Source organism: Asparagus officinalis, chromosome 5 (genome assembly GCF_001876935.1).
Source record: "Asparagus officinalis chromosome 5, Aspof.V1, whole genome shotgun sequence".
Classification (NCBI taxonomy): domain Eukaryota; kingdom Viridiplantae; phylum Streptophyta; class Magnoliopsida; order Asparagales; family Asparagaceae; genus Asparagus; species Asparagus officinalis.
The window spans coordinates 128,928,618-128,946,229 of record NC_033798.1 but is presented as its reverse complement, the minus strand read 5'-3'; the positions used below and the strand labels follow the sequence as shown (position 1 = coordinate 128,946,229).

Below are 17,612 nucleotides of genomic sequence, written 5' to 3'. Positions count from 1 at the left end.
AGAGTCAAAGGAAGCTTCACATCGTCAATGATCGATTGAGCTGTGTTTTGTCTTACAAACCCCTGTTTTCTTTCTTCCTTTTTAGGGGTTTTCCCCTTGTTAAACCAAAGTTTCACACAAAATCACTCGTAAACCCAAAAATGCCATGCTAAATTATTCTTAAATCTGTTTTTTTGTATTTTAACATTTTGGGTTTATATGAAAAAGCCACTTTTTAAAAATATATATGAAAGGAGAAAATGTGTGTGTGTGTGTGGTGGGGGGGGGGATCATGTCCAATTTAGAGTTGATGAGTCTCAAACAGAGGTTAGTGATCAATTTTAACCCAAAAGGTATGCTTACTAAGTATTGGGCCTAACTCTTATTTAAAATTCATTATTTTTTATCCTATCTAATTTTGGACTATACTCACATATTAATAATCTCAACAACTATCCCTTAATTAGTAAGTATAGTTTAATCTTTCATTGTCCTATCTTCAATCTTCCAAGGGATTTACTAACTTCTACACCATTTCATTCGTGGACTAACCAATTCACTAAAACTCTTTCACCACTTGACTCATGATGGTTAACAAAATTATATCACTCCTACGAGCATCATTGGATTCTCTCCACATCTTTGGACTTCACATTACGACTTCATATTCTCTTTTTGTTTTCTTTTAAATTACTTGGACTTCATCTTCTTTCCCACCTTTTAAATTACTTGGACTTCATCATCTTCTTTTTCCCCCACTCCTTTTAAATTACTTGGACCATGATCTTAGCTCTGTTATTACTAGTGTGCACCCCATCACCCCATGCAAAGCATGACCTCCTGTTTTTTTAAGCACTGCATTTTGAACTTGTTTCACTCTTAATTTTTAATGCATTTGATTTGATTATTGTATGCTTAAAATAAAAAATTATATCTACTCCTCTATACTTAAAGAAGGATGCAAGTTTTAATACATTTGATGTAGAATTCATATTTACTCCTTTACACTTAAAAAAAGATTCAAGTTTTAATATATTTGATTTAAAAATTATATCTATATTTAAAGAAGGATCCAGATGTTAATGCTGTAGCAAAAATATTTTATGTTATGCAACAGTTTTTACTGTAGCATGAACAGTATTTTAATAATAGAAGGTAGATTTGGTTCACTGTTTATGCTAAAGTAATTTACTGTAGCATGAACGATGATTCTTTAGTTATCCTTTAAGTATAGAAGAGTAGATTTGTTGGGGGAGAGGTTGAGCCTAATCTAGAGTTGATGGATCTTAAGCAGAGTTAGGAACCAATTATAGCCCAAAAGTTATGGCTACAACATATTGTGCCTACCTCCTATTTAAACTCATTACTTTTTCTTATCACATCAAACATGAGACTATACTCATATATTCATAACTACAATAGAAAAATCATTGCTACATGCTTTAAATTTATCATCTCTATCACATGACACATATTTTATCACCTCTTTCAATTACCCATTTAGTCAAATACCTCTTTTTGGATATGTTCACTTTGGATTGGATACATAATAGAAAGCCACAAGCTGAAAAACGGGCATATATAACCTTTGTCTTAGAAAATAGAATTTTGTTTTCATAAAATAAGGTTTAATTATCAAATTACACTTGTTGGGTGACAAATACACTGAAGAGAGATGTTTTAGGTCACAAGTTGAGATGCACATGTATTGTATGTGGTCAAATGCTTTGATTGTTTATGTAAAACTTATGTTTGTATTATAATAGCATATTTATCTTCTCTATAAAAATTGAAATTCATATGAGTAAATTTTACTAAATCCCTAATAAGTTTTGGTGTTTGACACAAAAGCCCAAATATCATCGAAATTCTCACTAATATCCAACATGCGTATCAAATGATATATTTTGAATAGGTATGAGGCCATTTAGTTTCAAGGTTCGAAAGAAAGAAATTACGCCGGACCAATTTACTTCCCAAATTTTGAAACTTACAAAAACATGCCAAAAAATTCAAGATTTACAAACATTACAAAATCAAGGAATTAAAAAATTCTTGAAAATTTTCAAATTTCTAATGGAGCTTTTTGTAATTTTCTAAGTTTGTAGGTCACTTTTTATAAATTTTAAATTTGTAGATTTTTAGTGTATATTTTGCATCTTTGATTTATTTTATTGTGATTCTTCTAAAATTTAAATTTTGAGGGTATTTTTATAATTATCAAATTGTTATCTTTTATCACAATGTTGTAATTCAATTTTGTTTTTAAATTTAAGGGAGTTTTTACAATTTTCTAAGTTTGTATGGTGCCTTTTGTAAATTTCAAATTGGTAAAGATTTAGTGTATACTTTGTATCTTTGATTTGTTTTATTGTGTTTCTTGTAAACTTTAAAGTACTAAGGGTGTTTTTTTCATAATTATCAAACCGTTATCTTTTATCACGATGTTATAATTTGAAACTTTTCACAAATTTAAGGGATTTTTGTACATGCAATGCATAAGGTCAAATATTTTGATTGTTTATGTAGATTTTATGTTGTTATTATTATAGCCAATCTATATATCCTCTCTATAAAAATTGGAATTATATGGGTAATTTTTCGCTAAACTATATAAAAATTGGAATTATATGGGTAAATTTCATTAAATTGGAATTATAATAATTAGAATTATTGTCGCATATCTATCCTCTCTATAATAGGTTTGGATATTTGACTCTAAAGCCCAAATATCATTGAAACTCTCACTAATATCCAACAGGTGTATCGCATTATGTATTTTGAATATGTATAAGGACATTCTTTTTCAAGATACAAAAGAAATTAATTTGGACCAGTATACTTCCTAAAATTTAAATTTATAAATACACACTAAAAATTTCAAGATTTACAAAAATTACAAAATCAAGGGATTAAAGAAAACACCTAAAAATTGTCAAAATTTCAAGGGAGTTTTTTTTGGATAGGATAGGATAACAATTTTTTTTATCTCTTTCCTAATTATTTAAAAATATTAGGATAGCATAACAAAGTTTTTATCTCTTCACTAATTACTATAGATAATTAATTTTAAAGATAAAACTAACTCCTAATTATTAATTCATTATCCCCTAATCTAAAAATATTAGGATGAGATAATAACTTTTTTTCTCTTTACTAATCATCATAGATAATTAAAATTAGAGACAAAAATCAACTTATAATTATGAATTTCTTATCTTTTATCATTTAAATATTTTCACATGCAATGAAACACATAAATATGATGCATATTTACATATTTTTACCATAATTTCTCATGAAATTAATTATTTATATTAATTAGAATAGGATAACAATGTAATACATACAAATGTAAAGGGTATTTTTGTCCATAGAATTTTTTTTTCTAAACATACACTTTCATAAAAAGTATAATATGATATGGTATCTATAATCACAATAGTGTATAAAAACGAAAAATAAATAAATAAATACATTGTATTTTTGAATTCAAGTTGTAGACAGGCAGCAAAATTTTATTTAATACTTTATTTTAAGTTTAAAAAAAGAGCAGACGTCAGTATGAGTAGAAAATTAACTCATGGCATCTTCAATGAGTCGAAATTTATGCTAAAGAGTTTTTACTTTCTTTTGTTTTCTTTGTTGTTTTTTTCATTGAAAAGAAGATTTTTCAACTCATCCAGAAAAAAAACCCAAACATTATTCCAATATTCTCACAACATAAACTCGTGGCGGAAAGCCATAATGATTTTTTTTTTTTTTTTTTTGAAAATGGGCCAATCATGGCATGACCAACTTATGGCCGTGCATCTTGCATTGTAAAAAAAAAAAAAAATGCAGTAGGAAAGAATAAGAACAAGACATTTAGCATTTCGCATCACAATAGAACTTGAGTGCCCTCGTAGTAAATAAAAACTAAGCATATCAACAAGTTAAGTAAACTTCGAAATTCTGAAGAAGAACACAGCTATGTATAACGCAACTAAACTGTAACTTTTTCATCTCGTTGTAATTTTGAATTTAATAGGGGTTCCTTGATATTTGTTACAGAGCTATTTGATGATCCATCAGTTGTGAGTGGCATCCTCGTGCTGTCCTCACAATCCTTGGCTTTGCCCCAAAGAACAACATACAAGCCCATAATCACAGCAACGGCACCAACCAGGCTGAAATTTTCAAAATGCATACCTCTAGTAAGCTATCCCAAAGTTTTATTTTTTTTTTCTATTTATAAATAATAACAAAGTTTTGCAAATGAAAAGCCAAAATCGTACCTTCCAAAGTATAGATGTTCGTTAAGCAGTAGGATGGCTAAAATAGTAACAATAACAGTGTAAAGAGGATTGAATAACGCAGAGAAGAGAGGGCCTCGTCTTGATATGCACCAGGATTGCACATAAAAAGTTACACCGGATCCCATAACACCCTGTATGAGTTAATTTCCATAATAAATAACAGCACAGATAAGAAAAAGGCAAAATATCAGGATACCCCCCTTTACTTTGGATGATTAACAGAAAACCCCCTTGTGACTTTCCATAATATCAGAGAACCCCTCACGAGTTCAGGGGCCATTAGAAAAACACCCTTAACTTTAAGGTTTTATCAAAAAAAAAAAAAAAAACCCTCAAAATAGTGTTTCTCACAGTTTCACATTGATAGGTAAAATTACGACATATTGCCAGTGAAAGTTGGGGTTCACGCTTTTAAGGGGGGTTTTCTTAAATAATCTTAAAACTAAAGTTGGGGTTCACAAAGCACTTACTGCATACAAGCAACACAAAATATCTGAAGTAGAATTTAGTTTCCAAGCTTTCGAGTCCGGCTCCAAGAAATACGTCAAGATTGCTGATTGCAAGGTTGATAAGAAGCACACCCAACTTGACAAAGATAAAGGATCAATATAGTTTTTACATAGTGGCACCTGCCCATCAAAATTGAGATAAAAAAAAATCAGCATCTCGATCGTATTCAAAATGTTTATACGATAAATTGGGTGTTCCTCATATTAGATCCTACATCCTGCGTATTTTGAAAACAACTGTACTACCACACAATAACAAAATGAAGGAAATCTGGCTCGGGTTTGATTTGAAACAACTGACTAAAACGTTTTGAGGGGGCTGTTTGGTTTGTTTCCTTGATATAGGGAAATGCAATTCCATGTAAAGAAATACAAGTTTTGAGTTTTCCAAACTTTTCCAAGAAATAGATTGTTTTGCTTTGATTCGCACATAAAAAATGGTGAGAAACCAATGTATTTATTTTTCTTGTGTTTGATTCGCATAGAAAAAAAAAGGAAAACCTTTGTAAACAAAGCAGAGAATGAAAAAATCTGACGTGGTAGAATTTTCATCAATTTCACTCGGTTGGGGAAGGAAATCGGAGAGGGGAAAAAATATGAGCTGGCGGCGATTTCAGCAGAGTTTTCCCTCTTCCATTCGAGCAAACCAAAGCGGCACAAAGAAATGGACGGAAACAAAAAAACTGACGTGGAGGGCTAAAAATCTGACGTGGAAGGGTTTTCTAAGTTTTCCACCCCTTATAATAGCGAACCAAACAGCCCCTAAATTAAAAATGTGAAAAATATGAGAGGTTTGGGTCTAATCTGAGAAAAAACTGTAAAATACTTTCCTGGGGTAAAGCCCCTCTATACCTGTAAAATTAGCCAAATTGACCAAGAGCAACTACTCCCTAAGAGACACAAGAACCCTAGCTTCCAATTCTTGCCCACAACATGCAACACGGAGATCAAGGTTTGAGATGAGTTTGTGGTCATGAGCTCTGGACCTTTGAACGATCCCATACAAATTGCTCCTCCAACGCAAATAACAGTACCAAAAACTTTTGCAACGCCCGCAGGGCTCTTCATGTCCACCTTCTCCAACCTGAGGAATTTAACTGAAATTTTTAGTTTCCAATCAAGGGTTTTTTTTTTCTTCTGAAATAATGTAATTTCAATAACAATTTTTTTAATGATATATAAAATAGAATTGAAGGGTTTATTTACCCTGCAGAAGCTGCCATCAAAAATGTAATGGTAGGGGTTACGTTGCTCACTATGCTCGCCATGGATGCTGATGCCAAATTCAATCCTTGGTAATAGAAGAATTGGTTGGTGGTTACACTGGAAAAAGCATGGAAATCTATGATTAATTTTAGGACAAGAATGATTCTACTTTCTTTTCTTGTTTAAAAGTTACTTGTAATTTCGAAAGGGCCGATTACAGAAAACCCCCGTGAACTTTGGAGAGTTGCAGTAAACTCCTCATCAACTTTTTCTCATAACACTAAGCCTCCTTGAAAATTTAGGAAGTTGCGCATAACCTCCATCATGAATAGTTTTATTTCACTAAATCTTACCTGATTACTTTTTATTCCCCACATTAATTAGTACCATCAACTATAATATATCGCTAGTAAGCACATGACACAAGAATGTGACGGAAAGTTCCTTCTTAGTCTCGCAAAATACCCTTCTATTCAAAAGAAAAAATCGGAGATCTCCGATTTTTTAGAACTAAGGAATTGTTTTTATTTTATGGTACATGCTTGCGGCATGAGATGTTGAACAGACGAATGATAATTTGGAGATTACATGAGGAATTAATCTGACAAATAAAAATCGAGATGGGAACTTGTTCTTATACGACTCACCCAATAAAGGCTGCAAAAAACAACAAGGTGAATCCTTTCAGCCCCATAGACCTCTGATCTCCCCTTCTCCTAAGATTACACATGCAAATAATTAAGCTTAGTCAGAGAGAGCGAGACTATAGAGATCCCTTACAGTGCTGCTACTACATCAATTAAAACATTGAAAGTCGTCGAAGGGGGTTCTTCGAGAACCCCAAAACTTAAGGGGATTCCGTGACATTTCGCCATGTACAGATACATAGACAGAGCAGGGGAGGAGAGAGGGGGAGGACCTCGTGGAGAAAAAGGTGGGAGGCGCCAAGGCAAGAGTAGCAATGGCTTGCCTGTAGACGACGAAGACCATGGGGCTCAGCCCCTCTTTCATCGCCGCCTTCGCCGACAGCGCCGTGCCGGCGTAGATGAACTGCAACCCCACCATGGCCACCACCGGCATGCTCTGCGCAAAACGATGCTCGGCCATGATATATACCCCACCTTCTTCAACTGATCCAGTACTCTTTTGAATACCGACTTAATTTCAATACTGAACCATTGGAGCGATTATTATGATATATATATAATATATATATATTATATATATATATATATAGTATATATATATATAAAAGGAGGGAACCCTGAATTTTTAAAATAATATAATGAGATTTGGCTGTGAGAGGATCCGAATCCAGTATAAAATAGTTGCTTATTTCTTAAATTTTATGTTTAAATAACCCAAGTGTTGGGCGCAGAGTCACGCCCACCGTCGCGGAAGCAATATGTCCTGAGAGAGAGCCCTAACTTTTGTTTTCACAAAAGTACAAGTCAAACTCGATATCTGTGTTTCGCGAAGGAAACCCAGACTCAGTAGCGAAATATCTCAGCGAAGTGAGATATCCACTCTTCCTCTCATTAGTGCAAGGCCTAAACTATCGAGGGCACCTGCAAGTAAAACAAATAGTTATGACAATACAAACACGGGATTTTTACGTGGTTCGGTAAACTAGCCTACGTCCACGGGAGGGGGTTTCACTATGGAGAAAAATATCAAACTTATACAAGTTTTATCTTTCTCTCTTTCTTTTCTCTCAAAAACTCCACTTGAGATTTTTCCCACACCACTATAACTCCTCCACCCCTTCACTATTTATAGGAAAACCAAATGGGAGGAGCTGAAGAATTTGGCGGGAGCAAACGGCGGGAAAACGACGCGCGCGCGGGCAGTAAAAAAAAATCCGCGCGGGCTGTGAGGTTTCGTCGCGCCGCACACGAAAGGGCAGGGGCAGCTTCACGTGGGCAGGCCCACGTGGGTGGGCCCCCTTGTCCCCCCGCTCACAATTCTCCACCTCGTACATCATTTGATAAACCTTAAATTTTGGACGAACACCAGAAGAACCCCACGAACTCCACCAGAGAGATATTTAGGTCAAACCAGCTGCGTCACTATACCGCGACTGCCTACGTACCCTCCACCGGGATCAAGCTAACCGTAGTTCTGTAATTATTCTCCAACATAGTCTCCACCTCACCTCCATCACCGGCCCACAGGGCCATGCCCTCTTGGGCAACTCAACACGGGTTGATATGAAGCAAGTCCAAGCAATGCTTAAACTTACTACCTGTGACCACCTTGGTTAACATGTCCGCGGGATTCTCATTCGTATGCACCTTCATGAGAGAAATATCGCCTTCCTCTATGACATCCCGCACAAAATGATACCTGACGTCGATATGCTTAGTACGAGCATGGTGAACTTGATTTTTTGCCAAGTAAATCGCACTCTGACTATCGCACCACAAGTTCACACTTTCCTGCTCGATCCCCAAATCATCTAGAAGACCCCACAGCCACAATGCTTCCTTCACTCCCTCCGCCATAGCCATGTACTCGGCCTCTGTTGTAGAAAGTGCCACTGTAGCCTGCAACATCGATCGCTAACTAACTGGAGCTCCATGTATCCTAAATACATAACCAGTAGTAGATCGCCGTCTATCTAGATCGCCCGCATAATCTGAGTCTACATACCGGTCGACCTGACATGTATTTCCACCAAAACACAGACCCGTATCCGCGGTACCTTTCAAGTACCTCAGGACCCATTTCACCGCTTCCCAGTGCGCCTTTCCTGGATTCGCCATGAATCTGCTGACCACACTAACCGCCTGTGAAATATCAGGACGTGTACACACCATGGCGTACATCAAACTGCCAACTGCACTAGCATAAGGAACACGCTTCATGTGTGCCTTATCTTCCGCTGTAGTGGGAGATTGTTTACCAGAAAGTTTGAAGTGTTGAGCCAAAGGAGTTACCACCGACTTAGCACTTTGCATCCCGAACCTCGCGATCACCCGCTCTATGTAGCCCTTCTGACTCAAGAACAATCGCCGATTCGACCGCTCTCTTCTAATCTCCATACCCAGTATTTTCTTTGCAGCGCCCATGTCCTTCATCTCGAACTCTTTGCTGAGTTGAGATTTCAGCTTATCTATCTCCACCTTGTTCTTCGATGCAATAAGCATGTCATCCACATATAAAAGGAGATAGATATAATTACCTCCACGAAGCTTTCAAATGTAAACACAACAATCATAGTCGCTTTGGGAAAACCCATGCTTCAGCATGAAGGAGTCAAATCGCTTATACCACTGTCGCGGAGATTGCTTCAATCCGTAAAGTGACTTCCTCAAGCGACATACATGATGCTCCTTATCCTCAACCTTGTAGCCCTCAGGTTGATGCATGTAGATCTCTTCATCCAAGTCTCCGTGCAAGAAGGCCGTCTTGACATCGAGTTGTTCCAGCTCAAGATCACCATGAGCAACAATACTCAGTAGCACCCGAATAGAAGTGTGTTTCACCACCGGAGAAAATATCTCATTGTAATCCACACCCTCTCTTTGTACAAACCCCTTAGCCACTAGCCTCGTCTTGTACCTCGTTCCACCGAGCTCTGAAGGATCTTCCTTTCTTTTATACAACCACTTACAACCTATAGCTTTCTTTCCTACGGGCAATGGGACCACCTCCCATGTTTGGTTCTTCCGGAGAGATTCCATCTCCTCCTCCATCGCAGCCAACCAACTCTCACTATTCTTGTCTCGAATAGCTTCCTTGAAGGAGACCGGCTCATCTTCCTCCACCGAGAGTGCGTATTCAACCAAATTAACATGCCCATAGTGCTTCAGGGGTTGATCAGCCCCCAGCTTCTGTACCTGCTTGTATGCTCGCCTTGGCCTAGTAGAAACCAAGCTATCCTCGAGCTGCTGTTGTTGTAGTGCATGTGTATTCTCTTGCTGAACCTCCTCCTGTTCAAGCTCATCATCTACCTGATTTCCCACTTGAACATGACTAGAACCTGGTTGGTCTTTAGGTTCTATCTTAATAACCTAGGGCTTGGAAGTCCCAACAGTCTCAACACCACCATCCTTGGGCACCTTAACAATCATGGACTTCTCATCAAAGGTAACGTCTCTGCTGATCACGAACTTCGAATCTTCTGTACACCAAAGGCGGTAGCCTTTTACGCCCTTTGCATATCCTAAGAAAATTGCCTTCTTGGCCCTCGCGTCAAGCTTTCCCTCGTTGACGTGATAGTAGGCGATACACCCGAAAATCCGGAGCCTCTCATAATCTGCATGCTCCCCTGACCACACCCGATAGGGTGTATCACCGTCCAATGTCGAATGTGGAGATCGATTCACAATATGGCAAGCTGTAGCAATCGACTCTACCCACCATTCTTTGCCCAAACCAGCATATGATCGCATACTCACTGCTTTCTCCCGCAGTGTTCGGTTCAGTCTCTCCGCGACCCCATTTTGCTGTGGTGTAGACCTGACTGTCCAGTGTCTGGCAATGCCGAAGTTGTCGAAGCCGGACCCCAAACATCCGTGTGCACATAATCTAGTATCCCTCTGCTCTTGTGCTTGCTCCTCAGAAATTGAACCCTGTGCGCCTTTCCATACACACAGTCCTCGCAAAAATCCATGCAAGACTTTTTCAGATTCTTCAGCAAACCCTCCTTACCAAGCAGATCCAGACCCTTCTCTGACATGTACCCAAGCCGCCTATGCCATAACCGTGTGTGCTCACATGGGTCTCCACCACTTCCTTCAGCTCCAACTGCTGCATCTCCCGTCACCGTCGTACCCGAGAGAGTATATAGATTACCGTGACGAACACCCTTCATCACTGTTAAGGAACCCCGAACAACCCTCTTCACTCCGTTCTCTGTTACAATCTTGCAACCCCCGGAGTCCAAAGCTCCGACTGAGATGAGATTCTTCCGCAAGCCGGGAACGTGTCGTACGTCCGTCAGGGTTCGAACCACTCCATCATGCATCTTGATTTTGATATCACCTAGCCCCACCGTTTTACAAGCATGGTTGTTCCCTATCAATACGGTTCCACCATCAATGCTCCTGTAGGTAGTAAACCACTTCTTGTTTGGACACATGTGGTAAGAGCAACCAGAATCAAGAATCCACTTCCCGGAGGTATCCTCGCCATTCGTGACGACATAACATTCCTTATCGCTCCCATCCTCTGAAGCGTAGCTCGCCTCTTCCTTGCCTTCTCGTCTTTCAGTCTTGTTGTTGTTCTTTTTCCCACCTACTCTCTTGTTAGGACAATCGACCTTGAAATGCCCAACTTCACCGCATTTGAAACACGCTCGTCCCGCAAGAGGTCTTGATTTAGATCTAGACTTTCCTCCCTTGCCTTTTCCTCGCTCATTGCCTCTTCCTCTGGCAAACAGTCCCTGCGCTTGTTCTTTGTTACCACCAGTGGCCATATCACTAGTTACAAATTTTCGAAGATCATCCGCTAGAAGCGCCGTTCTAGTGTCATCCATCGATAAATTTTCACCCACAAGCATCAGTGTTTGCACCAGGTTTTCATAAGACTTTGGCAGAGATAGAAGTAGTAGAAGCGCCTGATCCTCGTCTTCCACTATCACCTCAATATCTTTCAAATCCGATAAGATCCTATCGAACTTGTTGATGTATTCCCCATCTTGCAAGTATACAATTTGGATTTTAAATAGAGATCGGGTTCTAGACTCTTCGTCATGAATGTGCTTTCTAACTTCAACCACACGCCCGCAGCCGTTTCCTCCCCGTCTACCAAGAAAGCTACATCCCTTTCAAGGCAAAGGATAATCGACGCCCGTGCTTCCAGATCCAGCTCCTCCTAATCCTCATCAGACATATTTTTGTTCTTCTCTTTTCCGGCCAAAGCCTTGTGTAATTTTTGCGAAATCAACGAATTTTTCATCTGCATCCTCCAATAGGAAAAATCATTTTTTCTATTGAATTTTTCAATCTCGTATTTACCAACTTTACTTGTTTTACTTGTAGAAGTCATTATCCGCTTGAATTATGTAAATCCGCTTCTCTCAGGAATTTTTAACAATTTTGTAGAAGTCATTATCCGCTTGAATTATGTAAATCCGCTTCTCTCAGGAATTTTTAACAATTACTTGTGTTTTACGACACAATATTCAACCACCACCTCAGATCAGAAATTTTACCACCTCCGGTCTGAATTAAGGGGCTCTGATACCAATTGTTGGGCGCAGAGTCACGCCCACCGCCGCGGAAGCAATATGTCCTGAGAGAGAGCCCTAACTTTTGTTTTCACAAAAGTACAAGTCAAACTCGATACGCGGAAGCAATATGTCCTGAGAGAGAGCCCTAACTTTTGTTTTCACAAAAGTACAAGTCAAACTCGATATCTGTGTTTCGCGAAGGAAACCCAGACTCAGTAGCGAAATATCTCAGCGAAGTGAGATATCCACTCTTCCTCTCATTAGTGCAAGGCCTAAACTATCGAGGGCACCTGCAAGTAAAACAAATAGTTATGACAATACAAACACGGGATTTTTACGTGGTTCGGCAAACTAGCCTACGTCCACGGGAGGGAGTTTCACTATGGAGAAAAATACCAAACTTATACAAGTTCTCTCTTTCTCTCTTTCTTTTCTCTCAAAAACTCCACTTGAGATTTTTCCCACACCACTATAACTCCTCCACCCCTTCACTATTTATAGGAAAACCAAAGGGGAGGAGCTGAAGAATTTGGCGGGAGCAAACGGCGGGAAAACGCGCGCGCACGAAAGGGCAGGGGCGGCTTCACGTGGGCAGGCCCACGTGGGTGGGCCGGGCCCCCTTGTCCCCCCGCTCACACCAAGTAAAGAAGGAGAAGAAGTGGGCTCGTGGTGGTTTAAACCACATATAATATTAACTTTTAAAATATCAATAAACTCCCGTTATGTTGAGGGGTATCAGCAAACCTGGCCACTTTGAGGACCACATATAATATTAACTTTTAAAATATCAAAAAACTCCCGTTATGTTCAGGGGTATCAGCAAACCTGGCCACTTTGAGGGTTTTTTAAGAAAATCACCGTTATAATCGTGAATCATAATTTTCACTAGCAAAAATATCTTCACGTGCAACTTTAGTACCAATATGAAAATTACGGCTAATGATGTTAGGGGGATTTCTGATGAAATCTTAAAGTTAAAGGGGGTTTCCTGATAACCTAAACTTAAAGGAGGGTTTTGTGATATTTTATAGATTATGAGGGTTGTCTAATAATCTTCCAAAGGTAGGCGCGTATTCTGAAATTTAGCCTTGAACAAATAAAAACGAGTAGCGCGAGGTGTAACCCACTTTCTTTTTTCACCAGTTCTCATTGTTCGGTTCTCAACATGTAATATGGGATTTTTAAATTATTTTTAAGTTACGTGTAGACCCCCGTGTTTCGCTGTCTTGAACCTATAACCCCTGTAAATTTTATTTGGTTTAATTCCCACAGCTGGCCTGCACCGCTCCAACCAATTCTTGGCCGTCGCCACATTGATTCCAATCATTACTTTTCATGCATGAACCACGAGCATGTATATTGTAAGAGAGAACCCCTAAACTTTTGAGAATATAATGGGGGACTAAAATGGAACAAAGTGCTCAATTTCTTTATCGAAAAGAAGTATAGAGGAGAAGAAGTCGCCTGCTCGTGGTGGTTTCTAAACAAATATGTCAAAGGATTTTTTCCGAGGGCCCTTTTGGTTGACTTAAAATGGAGCTGGGCCAGCTAATAAATGTCCAACCAAACATCCCTTAAAATTTAAATATGTTATTTGACCAATCTTAAGTTTTGCCAGATGATCCCACTGAACTACACCACAGATCTAACGTGCGTGTGAAAATCACTGGCTTGTCGGAGCTCTTCCGTAATTTTTGGATGGAGTGGGCCACACCGTTTGCTAATGTGCGAAATTTGGTGCCGAAAGCAGTCGGGAATTTTAAAAATATTTAAAGATGCACAGTAAAGTTGCACAATATAATGTTAATATTTTATTGTGCATAATGTTTTTCTAAACACTATAAATAGGCTCCAAATCCTTAATGAAAAACTCATCCCAGAAACAACTCCTATATAGAAGAGTGAGAGAAAAAAAAAGGGAGAGAGTATTTCCTTAAAAAGAGAGATTGTAATTCTAGAGTTTTCTTCTCATAGTGGATTCTTCTATCCTTGCCCGTGGACGTAGATAATTTTATACCGAACCACGTAAATCTGTGTGTTCATCCTTTTAGCTTTATTGGGCCCCGGGTTTGTCCCAATAAGTGGTATCAGAGCCAACTTAGGGTGCTTTTATATATTTACTTATCGTATGCTCTGTGATTGCTACTAAAAATGAATCATTCACATCAGAAAATAAGTTAGGTTATCATTTACCCTTTGAAGGTGATAGGTACTATTCACGAGTACAGTACTGTTCATAAATATGGTACTATTCACAAGTACGATACTATTCACAGATAATGTTATTATTCATAAATACAGTTACTATTTACGTGAAATAGTAAGAAGTTATTGTTCGTAGTAGAAGTAATGGCGGCGAAGTTCAAGATCGAGAAATTTGACGGAAGTAATTTCTCTCTGTGGAAGTTAAAGATAAAGGCTATCTTGAGAAAAGATAATTGTCTAACGACCATCGGTGCAAGGCCGGCCAACATCACAGATGATAATAAGTGGAATGAGATAGACGAAAATGCAATTGCAAATCTTCATATGTCATTAGCAGACATAGTGCTGTCAAGAATAGAGGAGAAGAAGACAACAAAGAGGATCTGGGATACTCTAACAAAGCTATATGAGACGAAATCCCTGCACAATAAAATTTTCTTAAAAAGGAGACTTTACACTCTGAGGATGGCAGAATCTACATCGATGACTGATCATATCAACACCCTAAACACACTATTCTCCCAACTCACAACGTTAGGGTATACAGTTGGTGTGAATTAACGTGCAGAACTTCTATTTCAGAGTCTACCTAACTCGTATGATCAACTCATCATCAACCTGACAAATAATATTCTCACAGACAATCTAGTGTTCGACGATGTTGTAGCCGCTGTTCTAGAGGAAGAAAATCGGCCCTAAGAACAAGGAAGAAAGGCAGACAAGTTCACAACAAGTGGAGGCTTTATCAGTGTCGAGAGGAAGATCAACGGAACGTGGCTCCAGTAGGAGTCATACCCATGGTAGATCCAAATCAAGAAGTAAGAAGAATACCAAATGCTACAACTGTGACAAAAGAGAGTACGTCAAATCGGAGTGTTGGCACAATAAGAAGAGTGGAGATAAAAAGGCTTCAGAGCCATTAACATCACAAGGATGCGTTGTCAGCACATCAGACGATGGTGAAATACTATTTAATTGAGCAACCACTGTTGATAAAGGTAGAAAGAGGTTTGCTGATATTTGGCTTCTAGATTCAGCAGCCTCCTGGCACATGACCTCCATGAGAGAATGATTTTATAAATATGAACCTATCTCAGGAGGATCCGTATTCATGGAAAATGATCATGCATTAGAAATTTCTAGTATTGGCACTATCAAAATCAAAATATTTGATAGTACAATTCGCACTATTCAAGATGTGCGACATGTGAAAGGCCTGAAGAAGAATCTATTGTCTTAAGGACAATTGGATGAGCTCGGGTGTAAGATCCATATAGCAAACGGGATCATGAAGATTGTTAGAGGGGCGCTTGTTATTATAAAAGGAGAGAAGATAGCTGTAAATCTATACATGCTCACGGGAGAAAGCATGTAGGAAGCTGATTCATGTGTGGCATCAACCAGTTGTGGAGAAGAACAAATCATGATGTGGCATCGCAATGCAATGGAATGGAAGTTGTGGAGAAGAATCTATTGTCTTAAGGACAATTGGACCTTTGAACAATGCAATGGAAGTTGCTCCTCTGCATTCATGGGCCTTGGACCTTTGAACAATGCAATGGAAGTTGCTCCTCCTACGCAAATTACAGTGCCAATAACTTTTGTAATGCTTCTTGGGCTCTGTATATTCACTTGATGCTGATCAAGTTTGGTAATACTGTAAACTCTCAGAACACTGTTTGTGCATGCTGCACAGATGGGAAAGTTTAGTTATCAGCTATGTACAATATCCTATCACTATCCTTGGTCTAAGATAGTTTGGAAATATTTTCATTATCCCAACACTCCTTCATTCTCTGGTTGGTTTGTCATTCCAGAATTCTTATCCAGGACCGTCTATGTCAAATGGGGATTTTGGATTCAAATGAATGTATACTCTGTCTCAATCAGCATTTGGAAACTTGCAAGCATCTCTTCTTTGATTGCCAATTCTCAGCAAAAATCTGGAATGAAGTAATGGATTGGTTGAAATTCTCTTGGAGATCACCTCTCAAGCTCAAAGGAGGGGGTAGTTTCAAAGGGAACTTGAAAAGATTAGCTCTCTCAGCTACTGTAAATAGGATCTGGAGGGAGAGAAATCAGAGAATTTTTCAACGGAAAATCAAGGAGCCGGAGGCAATTCTTAGATCAATAAAACTTGCTATTGTAGAGTCTGATGTTGCTTATGTATACCAAGTGTAGGATCGTGACCCTTAAGAATAGAGTATGCTCTTATAAAAATCTGCGGAAGCTTTACACTTAAACACTAGATGGTGAATTTGCAAAGTAGATTATAAATTATAAAGAAAGAATGGTGTAGGCGTCTAAAAATGCTTATAGGTGTCCGCATACAGCTCGAGACGGAGAGAAGACAACGAACGTCGTTATCCGAGTCTAAGAGAATTATCTGACGCAGGCAAGCGCAGGAGGTGAAACGGCGAACCAAGTGGCCTACGCGCTCAACAGTCAGCTCGCGCGCGCCGGTCAACACGCACGCGTCAATCAGTTCGTGCGCGCCGGTCAACACGCGCGCGTCAATCAGCTCGTGCGCGTCGGTCAACACGCGCGCATCAATCAGTTCGTGCGCGTCGGTCAACACACGCGTGTCAATCAGTTCGCGCACGTCGGTCAACACGCGCGAGTAATTCAGCTCGCGCGCGTCAGTCAACACGCGTGCGTCAATCAGTTCGTGCATATCAATCAACACGTGCACGTTAACCAACACGCACACATCAACCAACGCGCGTTCGACGGTCAGTCCCGCAACAAGTCGACCAAATACATGAAACGGCGAAAAGAACAAGTCCCGGAGAATCGAAAAAAACACCAAAAAAACAAAACCCTGCGCCCGCGCTGTCCGACCCGCGCCGGTCGGACGAATCTGACCTGTGCACGTGCGGGTCGGACATGATCCGACCAAGCGCGGGTCGGATCGTGCCGTCCCTCGCCCCCCGCGCTGTTTCGACCTCCGGACGCGTTTTCGACGGTTTTCTCGGGATTTATCTGTTCCAGGGGTTCCCAACTGACTTGATATCATTTATAAACATGGTTAGGCCGTTATTAACTAAAGATAAGGTCAAATCATCCATTCTTATCCGAAAACCCCCAACTGAAGCCTATAAATACAGGCCTAGGGGCTCATTTCATAGGGGCGGATTTATTATCAAGACGAGGAGGTGTTGTCGAACTCCAGAGCCAAGAGTCACGAATTTCAGCGAGGGTTAGCGAGATCCCGGCGAACTCTAGCATAAAAATGAG

At 39.3% G+C, this 17,612-nt stretch overlaps 1 protein-coding gene across 2 annotated transcripts; it reads right to left on the bottom strand.

Moving 5' to 3' along the window:
• On the bottom strand, nucleotides 3,862-7,128 carry LOC109843681 (WAT1-related protein At4g30420-like). Of its 2 annotated transcripts, XM_020412633.1 has the most exons (7): nucleotides 6,912-7,128; nucleotides 6,640-6,708; nucleotides 5,993-6,109; nucleotides 5,639-5,870; nucleotides 4,748-4,906; nucleotides 4,257-4,408; nucleotides 3,862-4,148 (listed from the first exon to the last, which is right to left on the bottom strand). In XM_020412633.1, exons 1-7 carry the CDS (start codon nucleotides 7,097-7,099, stop codon nucleotides 3,965-3,967), a joined length of 1,101 nt encoding a protein of 366 aa, XP_020268222.1. In that variant the 5' UTR covers nucleotides 7,100-7,128; the 3' UTR covers nucleotides 3,862-3,964. The 2 variants fall into 2 exon arrangements, with proteins under 2 accessions (XP_020268222.1, XP_020268223.1); XM_020412634.1 differs by lacking the exon at nucleotides 6,640-6,708.

Bases quoted from the DNA above. Each gene is read 5' to 3' on its own strand.
- LOC109843681 (XM_020412633.1), bottom strand. From the start codon at position 7,099: ATGGCCGAGCATCGTTTTGCGCAGAGCATGCCGGTGGTGGCCATGGTG. The intron at 6,110-6,639 runs GTGAGTCGTATA...TGCTTTTTCCAG, and splicing joins TTTTTTGCAGCCTTTATTGG to TGTAACCACCAACCAATTCT. The intron at 4,149-4,256 runs GTACGATTTTGG...TGAAAATTTCAG, and splicing joins GAACATCTATACTTTGGAAG to CCTGGTTGGTGCCGTTGCTG.